The sequence below is a fragment of the Chelonus insularis genome, unplaced genomic scaffold, assembly GCF_013357705.1.
Source record: "Chelonus insularis isolate UGA/USDA-ARS -01 unplaced genomic scaffold, ASM1335770v1 contig_35_pilon, whole genome shotgun sequence".
NCBI lineage: Eukaryota > Metazoa > Arthropoda > Insecta > Hymenoptera > Braconidae > Chelonus > Chelonus insularis.
Window position 1 is genome coordinate 659,228 of NW_023276524.1, and position 20,717 is coordinate 679,944.

The window sequence follows — 20,717 nt, forward strand, 5'->3', positions numbered from 1 at the left end:
TAATTATTTGAAATGTATATGTAGCTAATGTTCATAAGAATTCATATAAACAAATCACAAATTGTTTAAATGACTGTACTAACTAAAAAAAAATTTCACAAGTAGTAACTTAAATACACAAATATATATATATATATAAATTTCTCATGAATAATAATGATAAAATCACTAAAAACAAAATAGAAAATTAGTAAAAAATAATTCATGCAAAATCATAGTGGAGAGTTTGTGAAGATGAAGATCAATAAATGGTTAGTAAATTAAAATCACTTCAGACTGAAATTTTAATGTCATTTATTTAAGAGCTGTTGTCTCTTAAATATTTTATTAAGTAGTGAATTTTTATTAAATATTAAACTGTTATTTCTAGCTTATAATATAATTTCATATTATTTGCAAGAATTAACATTAACATTTACATAACTTATTATGTTACTACTTGGAAAGTTCTATTTAGCTGTTGATCTTATACCTAAATAACTTCGTGATCGTATTGGAAACGACAATCTTTGTTTTATTTACTTATTTTTTACATGTAAAAGAATAGCGATTGGGAATGATTAGAAAATAAAGGAAAAGAAAGCATCTTGCCAGCAAAAAAAATTGATATAAAATTATTGAAAGTACTTAGAGCTTTAATTATTATTTTTTTTTAAACTTTTTTTTTAGCGTTAATAATGCTTGGCTTCTTAAAAAACATTTACGTATGATGTTATTTAAAATACTGGATTCGTATGCTACAAACTGTGATTTGCATAACGAAGTTAATTGCCAGCATTGTTTGAGTGCAGAAAAAACAAACATCAACTTGACGAGAGTTATAAAAAAATTAATAAGTTTTCCACTGTCTGGCAAGTTAAATCGACAACCAAAAATCGATTTCAGTTTCATTATTTGATTTCTGGATTATTTATCGTCAGTGATCAGTAGCAAGTTTTTTTAGGTTGACGCTCTTCAGCACGTTTGATTCGTTGCATTAGAAAATTATGCAGCTGATCAACTTCTGATGGCGCTGCTTGAACTATGAAGATTCTAATATCACCATGAACATCCATTGCAGTTAGCCTAAGAGATTTGGGTCCAGCACGTTCTACAGTCATACCTGACCATATTTTTGTATTAAGTATGAGTCTTTGAGTACCTGTTACTCGTCCTACCAATCTTGACTCGTCATCGCGATCATTAAGTCGAAGAGTTCCTCTGCCTCGTTCTTTCCAACTACTTGTCTCCTACAAAATAAATTATTGCCTTTATAAAACATGCTTTGAATAACAATAATCAATTATATAATCATATAAGTATTATAAAAAAAGAAAAGTTTGTATGTTGGGTATAATTGAGGGATAAAGTGACAAACAAATAAACAAAGATGTTTGTTTGTTTATCATCTTATAACTTGAGAATAGCTTAACCAATTGTTATGAAATATTCACCGACACGTTATTTATACATTCAATATGTGATTCTAACGTTGTATAGACTATCAAGAGTATTCATAAAAAATGTGATGGAAAAATATACTCATTTTAATGGAATAAATTAAAAGAAAATACCATTCAAACGAAGCTAAAATGTTTTTCTAATTCAACTATAAAAAGATAACACAAAAGGCAAATATAATCAAGCATTCACGATAAGTATTGATGGATTTTTTCGTTGGAACTTTGACAAAATAATAGGGTTATCAGCCTGTTAGGGCAATTATTGGCACTCATGCTAATCATTGATTTCCCATATAAAATGCCAATAATTAAATCTCTGCCAACAACTGTACTGTTTACTTTTTAATGACCGGAATACAAAACTTCGGTGTGCAGTTTATTTTATGTCAATTGAATATCTAATTATACGGTATTGACTGAATTAATAGAATTTTTATAAATAAATTACAATACCTTATCGAATGTAAAAAGCTTGCAGTTGATCTGGAGAATATTAGTTTCTCCTTCTTCACCTGTTAATGGTGTGATTTGATTATATTTCCTTTTATTTGCACGATTAGCTTCCTCAATTTCTTGAGCTGCTTGTGTCAAAGTTAATCCAGGTCTACTAGCAGTACGACATACTGCAGCCGCATTTGAGAACAGTAACTCTGATGAGCCATTTTCTGTACTTGACTCTTCTTTTTTCGACTCTTCTTCCTCTTTTTTCTCTTCAGAACTATCATCACTATCCTTTGCTCCAGTTACGCGATCTTTTATATTTTGACCGAATACAAAACCTGGTGTCGAACAATTAGCAGTTACAATATTATTTACATTGGTGTCATTTTCTTTAGGAGTTGAACCAAGTGGTATAAATGTTGGTGTTATCTTGGTATCTTCTTTATTTTTCTTGTCGGTGTTGTTAGAATTAGACTCAGAGTTTGTCTTGGTATCCTTTTTGTCATTATTTTTCGTTGTAGAATCTTCTTCTTCGTCTTCAAATATAGCCTTATCCGAAACTTTGGTAAAAGGGTTTTGTTGTAGTGAATTTGTTTCAGTTTTTGATTTCGGAGCTGGACCAGCTGAATTCGTTAATGCACTAAGCTGAGATGGCCTTAAAATTGATGACTTTAATCCACTAGACTCTGATGATTTGCTGAATTCACTGATACCAAAAGAATCGCCAAACTTCGATTGCATTAATACAGGATCTGGAAAAGAGTGAATAATTATTTTCATGCTCACAATATGATTAAGTTTTATTAATATCAACAATTAAAAAAACATACGGTGAATTTTAGTGGCGAATTTTGAGGAGGGTGAAGAAGGAGTTTGTGAATTTTCTTCAGCTGATTGTCCGTCAGCTTCATCTGCAAATAAAAAGTATAGGTTTATAATGAACCTATAAATGAAGATTATTTCAATAATATTTAGCAAAGTTAGTAAATTAACAATTAACAAATGATAGCAGAAAAAGATAAAAATATTATCTAAGAAATACAAGAGATAAAGAGAAGGAGATTTATACAATTCAATTAATGACTTTCCGATTCTATGAATGGTAGTAAAGTTGACTCACCATTTGCTGAATTTTCACTAGATTCTTCTGGAGCATCTACTTTCATAACAATTGTGGGTCGAGGACCATTTTTCTCTTCTGTATTCTCTATAAAAAATACAAATTTACTTTCTTTAATAATCACAAAAATAAAGAAGGCATCATGTGCTAATCAAACAGAAAAAAGAAAACAAAAAACAGTTTTTTCCTATGTCTCTCATCATCTATTCATTATTTTAATCAATTAGGTCAATATGTCAGAAATTTTTTTAAGAGACTTTATTGACTAATAGTGAATAATATTGTTTATAAACGAGTTATTTTGCGATAAAATTGATCACATACCCTTATAATCCGCCATTTTTTAGTATGACTGAAAGTTCGAGAAAGTGTTGCCACCTACTTTGGTAGTTGAGAAATAAAAATTCTAAAAATTGCATTTTAGACATCTATGAATGAAATTTGATACTAAGTAAAAGCAAATATAAAAATTTGAAACAAATTCAATTAATTAATTATAATACAGTTGTAAAATGTATAAAATTGAAAGAAATTCGTTAATTTGAAAAAAATTACCAATTACCACGAATGATTCTGAATTAAAATTCATCACTCTACATGTATGAACGTTATTGTAAAATTTGCAAATCTCATCAACAAGCAGAGTGGCGCAGTGGAAGCGTGCTGGGCCCATAACCCAGAGGTCCGTGGATCGAAACCACGCTCTGCTAATTTTTTTTTTCAGTCTTTCGTACCAACAAAGTAGTTGAAGGTACCATTACAAAAAATAACAACAGAATGTTAGTTATGATTATGTATTTCTTTTTAATTCTCGCGCAATCATTTTTCTTTGGTGTACATTTGTGATTATCATCATTACAGTGATTCAATTTCATATAATTTATTACACAAATAAACAATCGTGAAGTTATAAAGCATAGTTTAATGACTTAATTAATAGTGAAATAAATAATAATAATAATTAAAAATATAATTCAGTAAAGCATTAAGTAATTAAATTAGTATTATTAGTAATTTTATCGAGATGACTCGTATCAGGTACTAAGTACTCTAGCTTTACTGAAGAAAAAAATTAGTCTTACAATTGTTGTTTTACACATTACTCTTTAAGAGCTAATAATAAGTTTCATTATAACTGCAAAAATTATATATTTAAAAACATTATTATTAATATTTTGATTTCCAGCATTATATCCTCCAAAACCTGATTTCTTTTCATCTTGTAAAGTACGAACTAATGCTTTACTGTCATGAGGACATTTCCAATATGTGTATCCAATTGCTCTAACTTCTAAAAATTGTCGAAGTTCTTGCCAACATCTCCATTTCAATGGATTTCTACCAAATTCCAAAGTGTCTAACCGTGGTAAGTGAATAAAACAACTAGTATAAATACATTCAAACGCATTATCTTCAAGATTGAGGTATTGTAATTGTTTTAAATCATCAAAAGCACCAGTTTCAATCTCAACTAAATTATTTTTGCTTAAATCTAACCAATAAAGATTTCCACAGTCTTTGAACCATGTATTACGAACTACGGAAAAACGATTGTCTTGTATAATAAGCCTTTCAAGTCTATTCAGGCCTTCGAAAGCACGTGGGTCGATGTCTCTGAGTGAACAATTTCGTAGAATAAGCTCAGTGAGATTAGAAAATCTTGCAAAACTGGCAGCTGGTAGATGCAATAAATAACTATCATAAATCTCGATGCTGCGTACGTAGCTGGGAATATTGCTTGTAATGAATCCATCACCGTTACTGCAATGATAGTGAGTATGCTCGTGGGTTGAATAGCACGTGCCGCTTGCGTTTGTTTGCCTTGATGGATCTGGAAGATCTGGATACGGAGTTGTTGATGGCGGCTTTACTGTTTCCTGGCTGTAAAAAGAGATGTCTGTTAAATTTGTTGAATTTTTTTTCAATTAAATTATATGAATAAATTATTATTTTTATTTAATTAATCAAGTTTTGAAATATTTAGTTTTATTTTTTTTCAGCCATCAAAAATTTTATCTCACAAAGGCAACACAAAATTTATGGCAATAGAAAAATAATTTAATTTTTATGGAGACAACCGTAAAAATTCCTACTGAATAGTAGTGAAAAAAACTCATTTAGATCAATAGAAATCATCGTCTATTATATTTTTGAATAGCCAATTATGATAAAGTTTTCGTTATAATTTTATGTCACCTACTAAATTTTACTGTTCAAAAATATTTTTTGACATGTCAAAGAAAGAATATTTTCTTGGAACTATTTTATGAGTTATTTTTCTAAAGAATCCATGAGATGAAAGTTATTTACCTAATTTTGATATTTCCACTAGAACATCCGCCCCAGCTTGACGATGCATCTCCTTGAAGAATAGGTTTTAAACAGTCGCGGTCACAATAAATATGTCGATCTTCAATCAACTTCTCGAGCCGTGTAGCACAAAGGCAAGTCCAAGGATTTCCAGCGACATTAAATTCTCTCAAATAATGCAGTTTTTCTAGATGTTCAATTCCAATACAATTCATTACATTGTCTGAGATGTCTAGACTTACGAGGTAAGGAACACAATCAAAGACACCATTGTCGATCCTTCCAATGTTATTTCTTGCTAAATCCAAGTGTTTTAAATTTCTAATTTCCTTGAACCACTCTGAACGTACTACTTCAATGTCATTATCACGAATTACGAGGTTCTCAAGATTATGCAAGCCTGAGAAAGCTCGTTCATCGATGCTCTGAATTGCACAATTGCGGAACTCAAGTCGTTTCAAGTAACCATCGAACTTTCGGAAGACATCGGATTTTAATGTGTGAAATACTGAGTTAGAAAATATTATAGTCTCAACCGTTGAAGGAATTTCTTGAAGATCTACAAGTGATCCTCGAGAGCAAACATATGTTAGACCCCTAAGATTATTGTAACGATGATGATGATGATAGTGTTGAGGAGAAACGGCTCGGCATTCGCTGTTTTGAACAACTGGTGATGGCGGTGGTCTAGTCTCTATAACGGCTGGAGGCGCAGGTGTTGGAGGAGGGCGTGTTGGTTTTTGAGCATGTATTTCATAACCCCAACTCCAGCGAACCCTTCCAGAAGTAGTAAAGTTGTAGAAATCCTGCAATTATTTTAAGTAATATTATTATTATTTATTATCAGATTTTGAATCAAAAATAGATACTACATTAACTAATTGATTTCTAAATTGTAGAATAAATCTTTTAATATCAAATAAAACCTATTCAATTATTTATTAGTTTTTTAATATCTTCAATATTCTTTTTTTTCTAAAACATGTTAATTTTGCAGAAATCATAACAATGTTAGTTAAAAATAGAATGTATATTTAAATGAATTCAATGATTTAATCTATTCATCATTATCAATTTTATGCAATGATTTTTTTCTATTCATATTATGAATTAAAAATTTTTTACTTGACATTAACTTACATTTATTATAAATTATACGTTAGAGAGTCAAGTCTATAATTTAATGTATAAATTAAACATTAAATAAAGCATTTGATTACAGGAAATACTTACCTCAATGTTAACATTAGGATGGATATTTGCAATGGAACTATCATCAATACAACCGATTCCATCAGCTCGACTGTTACTAATTTGATATCCTACACGTCTTTTCAAGAGATAACTCTCAAGATGTTGTCGACATATACATCGCCAAGGATTTTCTCCAGCTTCAACTCTTTCTAAAGCGGTAAGACCTTCAAGATGTTCAACTGGAAGACAATTAAGTCGATTTGATTTCAAGTCTAATCTTCTTAAATTGCGAAGGCGATCAAGGGCACCATATTCAAATCTTTCAATGAAATCATGCTCAAGAATTAAGTCTGTCAGTCTTGTAAGATCAGTAAACCAATGATTTTGAACGACAGGTAATTTAGCACCAATAATAGTCAAACGTTGAAGTTTATGAAGTCCAGCAAATGCTTCTGGTTCAATGTATTCAATTCCACAATTTCTCAGCATAATACTTCGAAGGCTATTACCAAATCTGAAGAAAGTATATCTTCTTATTGTCTGAATACGCATATCGAAGATTTCTATCCAACCGATTTCATCAGGTAGACGATCAAGATATGAAATGCTTAATGCAGTAGCTTCTCTCCATTCAATTTTCTTCTGCCAAGAATAATCATAACTATAATCACTAGAAGATTTATGAGAAAGAGGTTTTGCGGGTGGAAGTGGTGGATATTCTAATACAGCCATGCAATCATAAACTCTTGTACTTGTTTCAATGCTACTGGAATTGTAAAATGTCTCATTGTAGTATTGAGTATGCCAACGTTTACGACGATTGTAATGATTAAATTCACTTTCTGGTGAGTCGAGTTTAATTTTCCGCTTCTCAAAAAAAGCTAATAAAGCACGTCGACAGTCACAAAGCCAAGGGTTCTCATCAATCCGAACAGTTTTTAATCTCTTCATTGTACGAAGTTCATCAATAGGTAGGCAATCTAAATCGTTGTTTCTCAGACTCAAGATTTCCAGACGTCTACTGAGAATTTCAAATACTTCCGGTTCTACGTAAATAAGACCCACCGAGTCTAATGTCAACATTTTTAAGTTTGGAATATGTTTAAACATTGCAGCTTTAGCAGCTGTCATTTTGGTGTTAGATAAAACAAGCCATTCTAAATCATTTAGGCCCCGGAAAGCATCTAAACTAATATCTCTTATTTCGCAGTTGTAGAAAGTGAGTCGACGTAAGTGGGAAAACCTAGAGAAAGCATCCGCGTGAATTGAATGTAACCGTGCAACAGTAAATTCAATCCACTCTGCTTCATTTGGAACACTATCAAGATCTGATAAATCTCCATGAATACAGACGTATGCGAGTATACGTTCTTGACGGCGTTCAGCATCAAGTGGTGCCAAACTGCATTTTCCTTCAATTACCGGAAGTGCCGTCAGAAGTAATCCCAAGATAAGTGTTAAATAAATCACCACGTTGTTTCTCATCATTAAATCTATTTCGATCTTTCCTTGGTACTGATTAGTAATTTTTGTGCTCCAGCTAAAGTCCTTGAGATCAGTGATAGATGAACAATCGGCTCAAATAAATAACTAAGAGATTACTAGCTAACTCGTGAAGGCTGTCCAGATATGAAGGCTTCAAGTTATGCAACACTGCTTGCACCGAATTAGTAGCATCAAGGTCCTCTCTGTGATGCTGTCACCCTCGCACTTCTAGAACAACACCAACCATGGACATGTTTTGCTAAAACACAGTAATTATTTTCAATCCCACTATCTTTTGTAATTCATCTTAATACACAGTAAAACTGTCAAACACAATATTTTATTCTATTTAGGCACCCATTGATGATTGATAAATAAAAATAAACTAAACGTGTTGTTTGTTTTACTGCTCGTACGCGTCTGACTGCCCTACCTCGACTGTATCATCGTCGAAGGCTCAGGATACCTTTGAAGAAATCGATCCTTGAGAAGTAGGGAAGGGCTCTAAAAGCAATGTGACACACCCGGATGTTATACTAATTGAACGATGATAGATGATAGTAACTGACACGATTAGTGGGCGAACGATCGACCGACTGACCGCTCTGCGAGTAAGCCACGCTATTATATAAACCCGTAAGGACAAGGTCAGATTTTCCCCTGCATCAGCATCGCTCTATCTTTAGAAGCATGTGTGTAGTGCTAGCGCAGCAGTAGTGCAAAGCGCGTGTTTGGCAAAACAACTTTTCGCGCTATCCTGCCACTACTTGATTAGTGCTATTAGAAAACTATAGTACAAACACACGAGAATTGTAAAAAGTCTGCAACACAGCCACATGCTAGTTAACCGCCGATAGCCTAGATAAACTTGGAACTGCACTAATTAGCTCTTCGGATGGATGATGGTAGATATGAGACTTTGATCCACTTGGACAAATTACATTAGTCAATGATCATTATCTTTTTTTGTTAACAACTTAATTATACATTATGTTTTTGTTTTTTCTTTTAAATTAATTTAATGCTTATTACCACCTACGAACGCATCAAGCTTCTTCCGTGTTTACGTAATTTTCCATAGTTACTCATGTGGGTGTGTGACAGATATTATCTAATGCAACATATAATTTTCATTGTTTAATATTCTCTGATTTTTTCTTTACTAAGATATAATTAATACACAATTCAACGATAAGATATTAGTTCTTAATTAAAGCTCACGGGTGACTCATCACGATCAGTTTAAATTAGTGCAAAATTCATTTTATTCGCATCTGGGGATATAGCTCAGTGGTAGAGCATTCGACTGCAGATCGAGAGGTCCCCGGTTCAAACCCGGGTGTCCCCTATTTTTATTAGTCTAATTGATTTTTTTCTCCTCTTTCTTTAATAAACAATCAAGTAATTAAGATGACATTCTATTATGACAAATAAAATTGAAAGTTATTACATACAATTACATAATCGGAATTTCTTTTCACTTTCAAGTGTGAACTTGACTGTTATAAATTCCAATGAGATAACAGATTAATTTAGCCTCCACTTGTCGCAATATTACGAGATCATGACGGGGTACTTGGCCGCTATGATGTAAAGCACAATTAAGTTACATACAAGAATAGTTCTACTGCATGTACACATACATATATGTGTTCAAAACAAGTACTACCACTTTACTACTACGCTTGACAAACTGTTACAACTTTTGACGATAAATTTTTTTCATCTGCGACCTAAGGGCGTGTCGACATAACTTTACTTCTGTATTATATAGTCATTATTCTCAGCTTAAAGGCCTGATGGTGGAGGGACATTCAATGCAATTGAATTGACTTCATACAGAGGTTTACTACGTAGAAATGAAGATTATCGAATTTCTATATATCTAACATATGGTTTAGACAAATCATAAAGTAAAAACAGTATTATAAATCTTACCAAGTCTTTGACATTTAATAGTTTAACATAGTTTAATGTATAAAAGGGAATAAAGACTGTTTAAATTAATAAATTAAATCTAAAAAATTATTAATTCTATTTTTTTTCTTGACCTACATGTGAAACGATAGCCATGTATGTGCAACCGCTATCCTTTAGCAAACTATATAAGTTAAGTATTGAATAAGACATATGTGATGATTGACTTTCCTACGTAGGTAGAATGTCTTCATGAATACATTATAAGTCGACAGCAGCTAGTGATAAGACGATAAGTGCGTCGTTGTACAGCTGCGATAACAACCAAGGCACACAGCTCGTCAATTATGGTTGAAAACATTTCCCCTCATGCTTATAGGATTAATAGCTTTCATCCTACAATTGCTGTGTGAAGAGCTGAATGCTGTCTTGGAGAAATTTTTGTTATTCTTTTGAGAATAACATTCCTTTCGGTTTTATCAACACCTATAGAAAAGAAAATGCTTTGAAAGAAAATAAAAGATATACACATATATATGTATGCAAGCATATATTTTATAGAACTCACGTAAAGACATTCGATATCAAGATCAGGAGCACACGCGACCTTCGACGGGATTTGCATTATTCATCGTTCCTTTCAAGTTTTCAGAACCCGACAAGTCCAAGTGTTAGCCGCTATCCACGGTCCATATCTTTTCCCCTCTTGAATAAATACTGCAGTTTAATTATTGCTTGTGGTTTAACTTGTGTAATACACACAGTTAAGAACTAGTAGAGTTGGCAAATGTTTCCACTTATATCATAGTACACTATTTGTGTGGTTTCATAATAGTATACCATGACAACACCTACACATCGACCTCATCTCTTTGAATGGCAATACAACCTACAGCAGATGATGACGCCTTGATGACAAATATTATTATATTAATGTTAAAGTTTACATGTAAAATTCATGATCATGTAGAGAATAAGATGTAAATCTGATATACCTTTCAGACTCTCTAATTGTCCCGTTAGGCATCAGTGACGTCGACTACTCCAATCACGTCATACTTCCGGTCGTTAAGATCACATCTTACACGTGTTAACAATCTGATCAATTTCCCATCTTATCAGTGAAGCAGCTAAACCTTGAGCGATTAAATGCAGTCAGTAAATAAATGCATACATCTCACGTGATTTCCGCATAATTCCATGGTCATAGAGCCTTTGGAGGCGTCAAAAATGGTCTCCTGCTTCCATGAAACATATGACAAGTTAGTGGAAGGGCAGAGAGACAGGCAATATGTGAATATGCTTATGTACTTACATAGGTATATGGTTATACGTTACAACATATGTGCATATAGCGGGCATAAGTCCCGTCGCTAACTGGGCTGGCTAGTTGGTTGTCTGGCCCTCTGCTGGTTCCACACCGCTCGCCTCTCTCAGCGCCGCCAACTCAAGCTATTCCAGTCGCAACATCAGTCCCCTCGACAGTCTTCGACGCGAACGGTCGTCGATCGGGTCGTGTTGGTAGTGAATCATTGGAAAACGTGCAATTTTAACCGCAATTATTACTTCTCATTATATTGAATTGACTGAAACGCAATTATGTTCACCGTAGAAAAACAATTGAAACAACGGAATAAACTGAAAACCTCCGTTGTCAGTATCTTACACATGATATTGAAGACACGGTAGATAAGACTGGGCAATTGGGACTAGTTTGCTTGTTGTCAACGACCTCTTTCGGTTCTTCCAAACGATTGGACCCTTCCCTGAAATTCTGTATGCATGCACTCAACGACAGAAGAACTTAAAAAACCATTCGTCATTCACAATATATTTGATTATTTTTCTTCAACATGCTTATCGCCATCACTAGTTTATATATTAGTTGGTGAGAGAAAATAGACGGAATACTTAAGCGATGAGCCAAGACTGTCACGGTGACTAGAATTCTACTCTTCGAGCTAATTCATTGTTAGTCTTCTTCAGGACGATTGCTGTGAAAGCTGATGAGCAGCTTACTCTCGCGTTCCACTCCTTATTGGTGCAGCAACAAGTGGTCACGGACGTTTTATAAGCAAACGTGCTGGCGCGCGTTAAATACATTTTATTTATAAATCAACTTATAACAATATACATATTATTATAAACTAATACGTCATGGTAATCAATGATAAAAGCAACTAAAAATCTTATTCAAGTTTCATGACGACAGAAGTTGATGAAGAAAAAGTTAATTCTATTTTTAAATATTTGTCATAAGAGTTGGTCATAAGTGTTACTTATCGTCTGAGGTGAATTCATCGAAGGTTTACGTGAATATTCTCAATTTCGAGTATATTAAATTTCCTTAAGTGAAATCAAATACAAGGAATGAAATAGCAGTTGGCATTCACAACCGCCTCCACAGTGCGGCGTCGATTCTTCTCGTTATCTCTTTACGAATGGAGCGATAAGAAATTGGTGTTGACGTGTTCGTCAGTGACAAATTTAAGTTGTAATGGAGTGAGTACGTTATATGTAGTGATTAAAATGAATTGGTACAAAAATAATTGTATTCATTAGAGATTAAACATCAGTACATTGACATCACATATCGTTATATGAATGATTGATTAAAGAGGATAAAAATAGAACTGTTGGTAATAATACTTAGACTAACTTATACTTTAAATTATAATAATAATAATTTTCTATCATTTAGAAAAATATCAATTTTCATAAAAAATAAAGTGAAAAAATTCATTGACGAATGATTGACATTGTGATTGGGACAGGATTTGGTTTAGAGTAGATAGTGACCATGATGAAGTTCAAATCGCTGTTTCGAAGAGGACAGCAAAGCCACCTGCAACACCAGCAATCAAATTCAGGGCAACATCATCAGCACCAGCAACAGTCAACCGGACATCAGGGACAGATGGCACAAAGTGGACTTCAACGTCAGGCGCCGAGTGTGTCATCATTGGAGAACAAAGCAGACAATTTGCAGGCGGGTGCTTGGCCAGCTGATAAAGACACCACGAAAAGCAGCTCCAAAACTCACATGAAAAATAGTGGAAAGCATTCTATCATTAGGATGCAAGAGCTCGAGCGCGAGCTTGAGTTTTTACGCAAAGAACGTGCGAGACTTGAGGCTAACTTGCGAGAAACATCGGCTGATGCTAAACGACTTCATGAACTGCGCATAGAACTCGCCTTTCTCAAGGTATTGCGTTTATTGGTCCCTTCTGATAGCCTTCCATCCTCTTTATTTTTCAATTGCCTCTCACTATATCTGCCATTTATTTGTGCTCATTTATTTTTTCTTAATGAAAGTTATCAGTTCATGAAACATAGCTTCTATATCGAAGTAAGAGTTTATCAGATTATTCTTCATGACTTTACTTTTTTTTTCATTTTTAATTCCAAGCATGAATCAGTGAATTTTCTTCTAACAATTACATTCTTCACATAAAATAATTAAATCTTTTAAAAATCGAAGTTCGATGATAAAAGATAAAAGAAAAAATGTTATGGATTTAAAAGTCTTGAAATCTTTACACCTGTTTATTATTATGTGAATACAAGAACGTATATTTAATGCCGTTGGAGTGAATAGTAGCCAGTCATTCATTGCATGGCGGACCCCTTTTTTCCCCGCATTCCACTGAATTCACCCCAAGGCGATGAACGAAGCAACGGTTGCACGAAAAGCAGCTGCTGCACGGGAAGGGAGATTGGATTGCGTCAAAATGCTGTTTACCGACAATGTTTACCGGTTGAGTTTGGTATACATTTGTCTACATACCGCGTCGTCGTCGAAGGAGAGTTGGAAGCGTGATCGCGAATGTAGGCGAAATGAAAAAACGTTATTTATCACCAACTGCAACGGTAAATCTAATGGAATTTTCTTTTAACCTATTGTACCGCTATTTTCGTCAGTAACTTGTGAAAATTGTCAAGTGTGAGGCACCAATGTCGATGAAACTGTTACGTCGCGGTATGAACATAACCCTGACTTCGTGACAGCTTACTATTAACTCGGCCATTTATTAGATTAAACTAGATTATTACGTGACTGATATTAGTGATGATAACCATGTATACATTCAAACGCTTTCGGTGTGTTTATTTATTTATTAATTATTTGTATTTATTTCACAGGAACAACACAGTTTAGAAGTTGAAAGACTGACACAAGATAATCAAGTTTTGCGCGCTCGTCTTCGTGATGTTGCTCATTCTCCCTTGTCAGATTCAGAAAAACAACAATTATTACTGGATGCTTCCAGATTACACAACAACGCTTCTGCTCCCATTGCTATGGCTCATAACGACTCTAGTGCAGCTACATCCAACGCAATTCCCGATAACCCAAGATGTGCTACTCCAGAATGGGATAAACATTCATCTAGTTCACTTTCAGAAGTTTCTGTTGCTTGCCTTCAAGATAGAATATTACAAATGGAAGAAACTCACTATTCAACTAACGAAGAATTACAAGCAACTATACAAGAACTTAGTGATTTACAAGCTCAATTAACTGAACTCCAAACTGATAATGAAAGACTTACAGAAGAAAAAGGTGTCCTTCTTGAATCACTTTGTAGACAAACTGAAAAATTAGAAGACTCAAGATCTAAGGTTGATACTCTTCAAGGTTTATTATTGAGAGAAGAAAAACCTCAAGATTCGTCCAAAGGATATAATACCGAAAGAGAGCAAAAACTTGTAGATTTATTAAAGGTAAATTATATGTTTATTGTTCAGCACTCTATTGACACAATAATTATCTAGTAAGCGTTAAACTAATTTGAATATTTAATTTAACGTTCTGCATCATTTGAAAATAACCTTAAATTTAACGCTTAAGTTTATTACCTACTATCTACCGTGAAACTTCATTAAGTTATTAATTACTAGTAGCAAAGTAATTATATTATTATAAAAAATGATGTCAAGGTTCAAGAGACCTTTTAATGTGAGATAAAAGTGCATTAACAGGTGTGGCAGTGTAGGGATAAAGGTTTTAAGCAGTATGACAAATGTTATGTAATACTGTTTTGAAACTTAACGTGTCCATTTTCTAGTAAACATATTTTAGAACTGAAGATGAATATGATTGTATACCATTTTTTCTAATATTTTTAATAATAATTATTTGAAATATTTCATGAAATATTAATGTAAATATATTTATGTTTGATCAGAGTGCTCAAGAAGAACGAGAATCGTTGCTCCAAAAGCAAGAAGAATTAACAACAGAATTAAAATGTTTACGTGCATCTGCTGAAACAAGTGCCAATGAATCAGAACGGTTAGCAAAACGTGTTCATTTCCTGGAATCAGCTGTTGATGCTAGTAATGTTGAGAGAAAGCAGTTGGACATTGAATTAGCAGAGGCCAGACAAGAAAGTGCAAACAGAAATATTGAGATTAGTAGACTTGCAACGTTATTAGAAAATGCACGTGCTAAAATTGAAGAATTAGAATCGTCAAGGCAGCTGGAAACCAAAAGTGAAGCTGATGAATTACTTGATGCTGCTAGAAGAGAAAAAGATACTCTTGAAACGCAAGCAGCTGCTCTTCAAGAACAATTAGCCCGTTCACACTGTGATCATGATCGGCTTAAAGATCAATATTCACAATTACAAGAGGAATATAAAGTATTTTTTTATATTTTATAGTTATCTACTGTTACTTTAAATATAAAAGATGTGTTTGATTAATGAATAAGTCGTTAAGTCGTTAAACTAAGTAAACATGGAACATTTAACCTAGTTCGTGTAGAAAAATTAATTAATGAAGTCTTTAAAAATTATATCTAAGTCAAGGTTCACTATTATTCTAATTAATTATTCTCTCAAGCGTGAAATCAAAAAAACAAATTTTAATTTCGATATAATTTTTCTTATCATTAATCAAATAACTTTATTAATATTTTTAGCAATATATTTGTGTAATTGAATTTATTACTTATTTCTTAAATATATTACAGGTTACCCGAAACAATGCCAAATCAGCTATTGACGATTTAGAGTATCGTCTGAGTCAACTCAAAGATGAAAAAATATCCGTAAATGCGGAACTTCAACTGGTTCGTGATTCTCTAGCAGAACTTCAAGCTCAATGTCAGCGACATTTAGAGGATAAAAGAGAACTTAAAGCTGCATTGAGTGAATCTCAAAGAAGAGAAAGAGAAGCTCAATTACGTCAGTACGAACTAGAACGAGCGCTTGCTGAAGAAAGAAAGTTACGTCAAGAGGAAAGTGCAGAATGGGAACAATTTCAAAATGATTTATTAATGACTGTGCGGGTAGCGAATGACTTTAAAACAGAAGCCCAATCTGAACTCGAACGTGTAGTTTTGGAGAACAAAACACAACGAGATAGATTGCGATCACTGGAAGCTCAACTGGAAAAGCTCAATAAAGGTATTAATTTAAAAATTCTAATCAATTTCTTTTTGTCGATATTTTTTTACTATTGTTATCGCTACAGTTATTATTCATTTTGTTTTTTTTATTTATTCTTTTTATTTGGCGTTGTATTAAATTAAATTCTACAAGAAAAATCAAGGAGATGTGAATGTCAGAAGATTGCTTCACCGCAATCAAAAACAGACAAAAAAAATGTCATTCTCACACGTGGACGGACAATTCTAAAAAAGAAACCAAATGATTTAAAACTTAGTGTGAAAAAGAAATTTGAATCTAAAGATTTACATGACCAAAAAGTGATGGATGAAGAGATGAAAAACATCCCAATGTATCGGTATTTATCTTGTCCTAATATTGATGATGAAAATACGTCTAAAAGAATTAATTCTATTAAATTAGTTGAATTACATGCCAAAGAGAATAATAATTTAAAATTGAATGATATAAGAAGCATTGAATCAGATAATAATAATTCTTATCATATCAATGTGTCAAACAGTAAATTTTTTGTACCAAGAGATTATTTTTTTTCAAACATCGGACGATCTCTTGATGATTTACGATTCAACGTTGATCCTGAAATGACAAAGATATTACGAGAAAGTATAGAACAGAAATCTAAAAAAATAAATAAAAATAAAAACGATGATAATCACAGTGTTCAACAAGCAGATTCAGAAGGAGATTCTTCAAAATTGAGTCATGTGATTGAAAAAAAAAGTCTTGGATACAAAAAAAGTGACGATGATTCAGAAAATTCAGAAAATAAAACTTTAAAATCAATATTGATTAACAAATCTCCAAAAGATAATGATTATACAACCACGCATTCAACTAATTCTAAGCATCATATAATTATTGATCCAAACATTTATCAACCAAAACCATCGAATGGTGATGATACTCTCGAAGATGATATCTTCAAGGAAGAAGCCAATCACAAAAATATTCTAGATAATAATAATAAAGAAAATGTTAATACGGATAAAAACGTCATGAAATATCCTGTGCCAGCATGTAGAAAATTTGTACGTTTTCAGAATGATGAACAAACAAAAACAGAAAATGAGGAGATTTCACCAGTAAAATCTTCTACTCACGTTCAAAAAATAAATAAACAACCAGTAGAAATGAGACATTCTTGGGAGCCAATTAGTCCAAGGTCTTCATTTCGAGGGAGAACTCTTTCGTTGAAAGAGAAATTTGAATCTATTTTGGAAGATAAGGAACTTAAATCGGGTCGAGGACGAGTAACCGGAAGAGCAAGCGACCGTAAGTCGTCGCCAATAGATAAAACTCCCTGTATGCTTTGAAAGCGGGGTCAAATGGGAAACTATTATAATCTTTAATGTTATTTCTATCTTCAATGTGACAAGATAGTTCGGTCATTCATTATTATATTTTGATCTAACATGTACGCCCATGGATCATCAATCATTTTTATTATTAAATTGTCTGCTTATGTAATTGTATAATGTTTTTTTTACAGATATGCTTTGCAATTTGTTATATTTCATTTAAAATTACAAGCTTTTATCGTATCAACTTTGAAAATCTATTGATTTTCATAATGTTTACCTTCAAAATGAATTACGAACTATGAACCAAGCTTATGAAAATATTTATAGATTATTAGAGCGATAGGATATCTATATTTAATTGAATTTATTCCATGTTTTTGTTATTTGAGAGGAAAATTATCTAAAAACTTTTTTTTAGTTCTGATGTTAATTTAAAAAATTATTTTTGTGCTTGAGGTTCTAATGTCATGTTTCGTAAGATTATTTCTAAATGTGTTTAATTTTATTTTTGTTTTAAACTTTTTTTGCTTTCTATGCTATATGTTTTAATTAAAGGCAAGTCAAAATATTTATTAAAGGACGTAACAATTACTTTTTCAGTTAATCAAAAAAATATATCACCTTCAGCTCAAAGACCACCTAGTACACCAACAGAAACGCAACAAAGTGTGTTAACTAGTGTTCAACAAGAAATAGCTGCTCGGCGGAAAGCCAACATTTCTCGTCAAGATTCCAGACTATCGGTTAAGTGTTTAATTGAAAGTATTGAGAATGCAACTAAACAGGCGAAAGCTGGTTTGTAGATTTCTTTATTCACATCTTTGGAATAATTAAAAAAAATTCTTAAACATTATTATTAATTATACAGGGCCTGGTAGTAGAAGTAGTTCAACCTCTTCTTTAAATTCAATTGGAACGAATGATATTCTGTCTTTGAAGACTCCACTGAGAGATCAGCAACAATTCAACAATTTGATTTGCGCTGCAAATCCGGCTAACAACAATAAAACTCAGTCTGTGAGCAATAAAAAGTTAACACTTTCAGGTAAATTTATTTTTTAAACGATATATATATATATATATATATATATATATATAAGTAATTTAGTGAATAGCAAATAAAATTAAATAAATTCTGTATTTCTTTATTCTAGAGTCACAAAAAGTGTCAGTACCAGTAGTCAGCTTGAGTCCAGGAGAATTATTGGACACAGCAGCATTGAATGTAAAAACAATTGATTTTGTACGACGTAATAGTGTGACTGACCTTTCTGGCAAGGATCCTCTTTGTGGACTGGTCAAGAATGGCGGTTCTAAACGGAATGCATTATTAAAGTGGTGTCAAAATAAGACAGAAGGCTACCGAAATATTGATATTACAAATTTTAGTAGTTCTTGGAATGATGGTTTGGCACTTTGTGCTATTCTGCACTCATATTTACCTGATAAAATACCTTATGATTCTTTGACTCCTTCTGAGAAAAGAAGAAATTTCTCATTGGCATTTTCTGCAGCTGAAAGTGTTGGTATTCCAACGACTTTGGTGAGTTGAACATTTTTTTATTTATTTTCTCTTATAATTATTCATTTTGCCCATTGTTATTTCGAAATAATGAAAAATTTTTGGTTTTGATTAAATGATGGTAAAAAGAATGTTTAGAGTATCGTAAATTAAAATAGTTCAATCGATAAAAAATTTTAATTCTAAGGATGGTCAGTAGCTTTATGAATTGTACAAAAAAAAATTAAATTTTCTTACAGGTTATTCTTTTAAATTTTAATATTATGCTATGTTACATGTGACTTTAAAAAATTAATTAAAAATTTGATTGAAAATCACTAGAATTTTTCTAATAAATAACTATATATTTTATTATTTATTTTAATCTTTATGAATAAGCTGAAAAAATATTATACTTGACACAAGCATAAACTTTCAATTAAATTAAAAATCTAAAAATTAAAAATTTTTCTAGAATAGATGGGATTGCTCCCTAGCTTTAACAAAAATTGTTAGTAATTAACATGTAATTAAATTCCATAGATTTGAGAGCGGGTTTTAAAAGTAGTTAATGTTGATAAATATTTTGAAATAGATATCACTAGTTATTTAGTATCAATGTGTATTTCTTCTTTTAGAATATCGGAGACATGTGCCAACTAGAACGTCCAGATTGGCAGCAAGTAATGACGTATGTTACAAGTATTTACAAGCATTTTGAGACTTAGGTGTGGAAAGAAGAAATGTTACTTGACACGTAGAGAACGATGGCATCTAGTCAATCAAATTTTTGATGAAATGAATTACTTAGAAGTCGAATTCACTCGCAGACTAGTAAGAGTGTCATCATAGAATTCAACTGAGAATTTATTAGAGGCAACAACCATTAATTATCTAATTAAAATATTAAAGTAAAAATTAAACTCAACTATGAGACTGATAAACAACATCGATCGACGAGTTAAAATTTTGAATAACAGAGTATTGTATAAATATTTACAGATATTGCGATGATAATTTATTAAAACTATATAGCATGCAATTATGCAAATGAAAATAAGTAAAAAAAAAAACAAAATGATGTTAAACAATTTATTTGAATGGTTGAATTATAAAAAAAAACTTGTACTTTTTTAATAATCAAAGTTCAAGTATTTATGTAACTCGATATATGTATATATATTAGTATTTTTCTAATGTATTATTTTTTGACAAATTTTTTGTAAAGTTATAATGTTGTAAAGGAATTGAATTGATTAATTTAAGATATCTAATTTATTTCATTAGTCACATTTAGTATTTTATGCAGAGAATAATTGAGTTCGATAATATTTGATTATTGGATTACATTTTGGTCAGTTCGCATAACTTAAATAAATAATTAAACGATGAAAAAAAGGTAATCCAATATAATAATTGAGAACTCTGTGATATAGTGTAAAGTAAACCATAAAAAGTACATGTTACAGTGTTATTGTTTTTGCTGCAGTTATTTTTTTGATTGACATCGTCCATCGTTATTTAATTATCGTAAATGTAGTAATAATATTATATTAATAACTTCTATAGCCCATTATAATCAAGCAA

General features: G+C 32.0%; 3 protein-coding genes, 1 long non-coding RNA gene and 2 other non-coding genes across 12 annotated transcripts; 3 read left to right on the plus strand and 3 right to left on the minus strand.

Moving 5' to 3' along the window:
• Positions 1-422: 422 nt before the first annotated feature.
• On the minus strand, positions 423-3,386 carry LOC118067067 (ran-binding protein 3). Its single transcript, XM_035083604.1, has 5 exons — positions 3,328-3,386; positions 3,004-3,090; positions 2,714-2,794; positions 1,896-2,635; positions 423-1,229 (listed from the first exon to the last, which is right to left on the minus strand). Exons 1-5 carry the CDS (start codon positions 3,341-3,343, stop codon positions 924-926), a joined length of 1,230 nt encoding a protein of 409 aa, XP_034939495.1. The 5' UTR covers positions 3,344-3,386; the 3' UTR covers positions 423-923.
• A 255-nt stretch (positions 3,387-3,641) lies between these two features.
• Positions 3,642-3,713, plus strand: TRNAM-CAU (transfer RNA methionine (anticodon CAU)). The gene has a single exon. It is a non-coding gene; the product is annotated as a tRNA-Met (tRNA).
• Positions 3,714-3,787: 74 nt separating this feature from the next.
• On the minus strand, positions 3,788-8,579 carry LOC118067065 (slit homolog 1 protein-like). 2 transcript variants are annotated; one of them, XM_035083603.1, is made up of 4 exons: positions 8,426-8,579; positions 6,547-8,251; positions 5,314-6,119; positions 3,788-4,884 (listed from the first exon to the last, which is right to left on the minus strand). In XM_035083603.1, exons 2-4 carry the CDS (start codon positions 7,993-7,995, stop codon positions 4,110-4,112), a joined length of 3,030 nt encoding a protein of 1,009 aa, XP_034939494.1. In that variant the 5' UTR covers positions 7,996-8,251; positions 8,426-8,579; the 3' UTR covers positions 3,788-4,109. The 2 variants fall into 2 exon arrangements, with proteins under 2 accessions (XP_034939494.1, XP_034939493.1); XM_035083602.1 differs by having other exon boundaries at positions 6,547-8,579.
• Positions 8,580-9,268: 689 nt separating this feature from the next.
• Positions 9,269-9,340, plus strand: TRNAC-GCA (transfer RNA cysteine (anticodon GCA)). Its single transcript has one exon. It is a non-coding gene; the product is annotated as a tRNA-Cys (tRNA).
• Positions 9,341-9,456: 116 nt separating this feature from the next.
• LOC118067110 (uncharacterized) lies at positions 9,457-11,361 on the minus strand. Its single transcript, XR_004690319.1, has 4 exons — positions 11,225-11,361; positions 10,905-11,147; positions 10,478-10,817; positions 9,457-10,395 (listed from the first exon to the last, which is right to left on the minus strand). It is a non-coding gene; the product is annotated as an uncharacterized lncRNA (long non-coding RNA).
• A 1,050-nt stretch (positions 11,362-12,411) lies between these two features.
• Positions 12,412-20,587, plus strand: LOC118067107 (cytospin-A-like). Of its 6 annotated transcripts, XM_035083671.1 has the most exons (10): positions 12,412-12,548; positions 12,684-13,114; positions 14,053-14,634; positions 15,099-15,554; positions 15,887-16,322; positions 16,458-17,600; positions 18,230-18,424; positions 18,498-18,674; positions 18,784-19,172; positions 19,769-20,587. In XM_035083671.1, exons 2-10 carry the CDS (start codon positions 12,710-12,712, stop codon positions 19,856-19,858), a joined length of 3,873 nt encoding a protein of 1,290 aa, XP_034939562.1. In that variant the 5' UTR covers positions 12,412-12,548; positions 12,684-12,709; the 3' UTR covers positions 19,859-20,587. The 6 variants fall into 6 exon arrangements, with proteins under 6 accessions (XP_034939562.1, XP_034939561.1, XP_034939566.1 ...); XM_035083670.1 differs by lacking the exon at positions 12,412-12,548 and having other exon boundaries at positions 12,557-13,114; XM_035083672.1 differs by lacking the exons at positions 12,412-12,548; positions 12,684-13,114 and adding an exon at positions 13,486-13,779.
• The last annotated feature ends 130 nt before the right edge of the window (positions 20,588-20,717 follow it).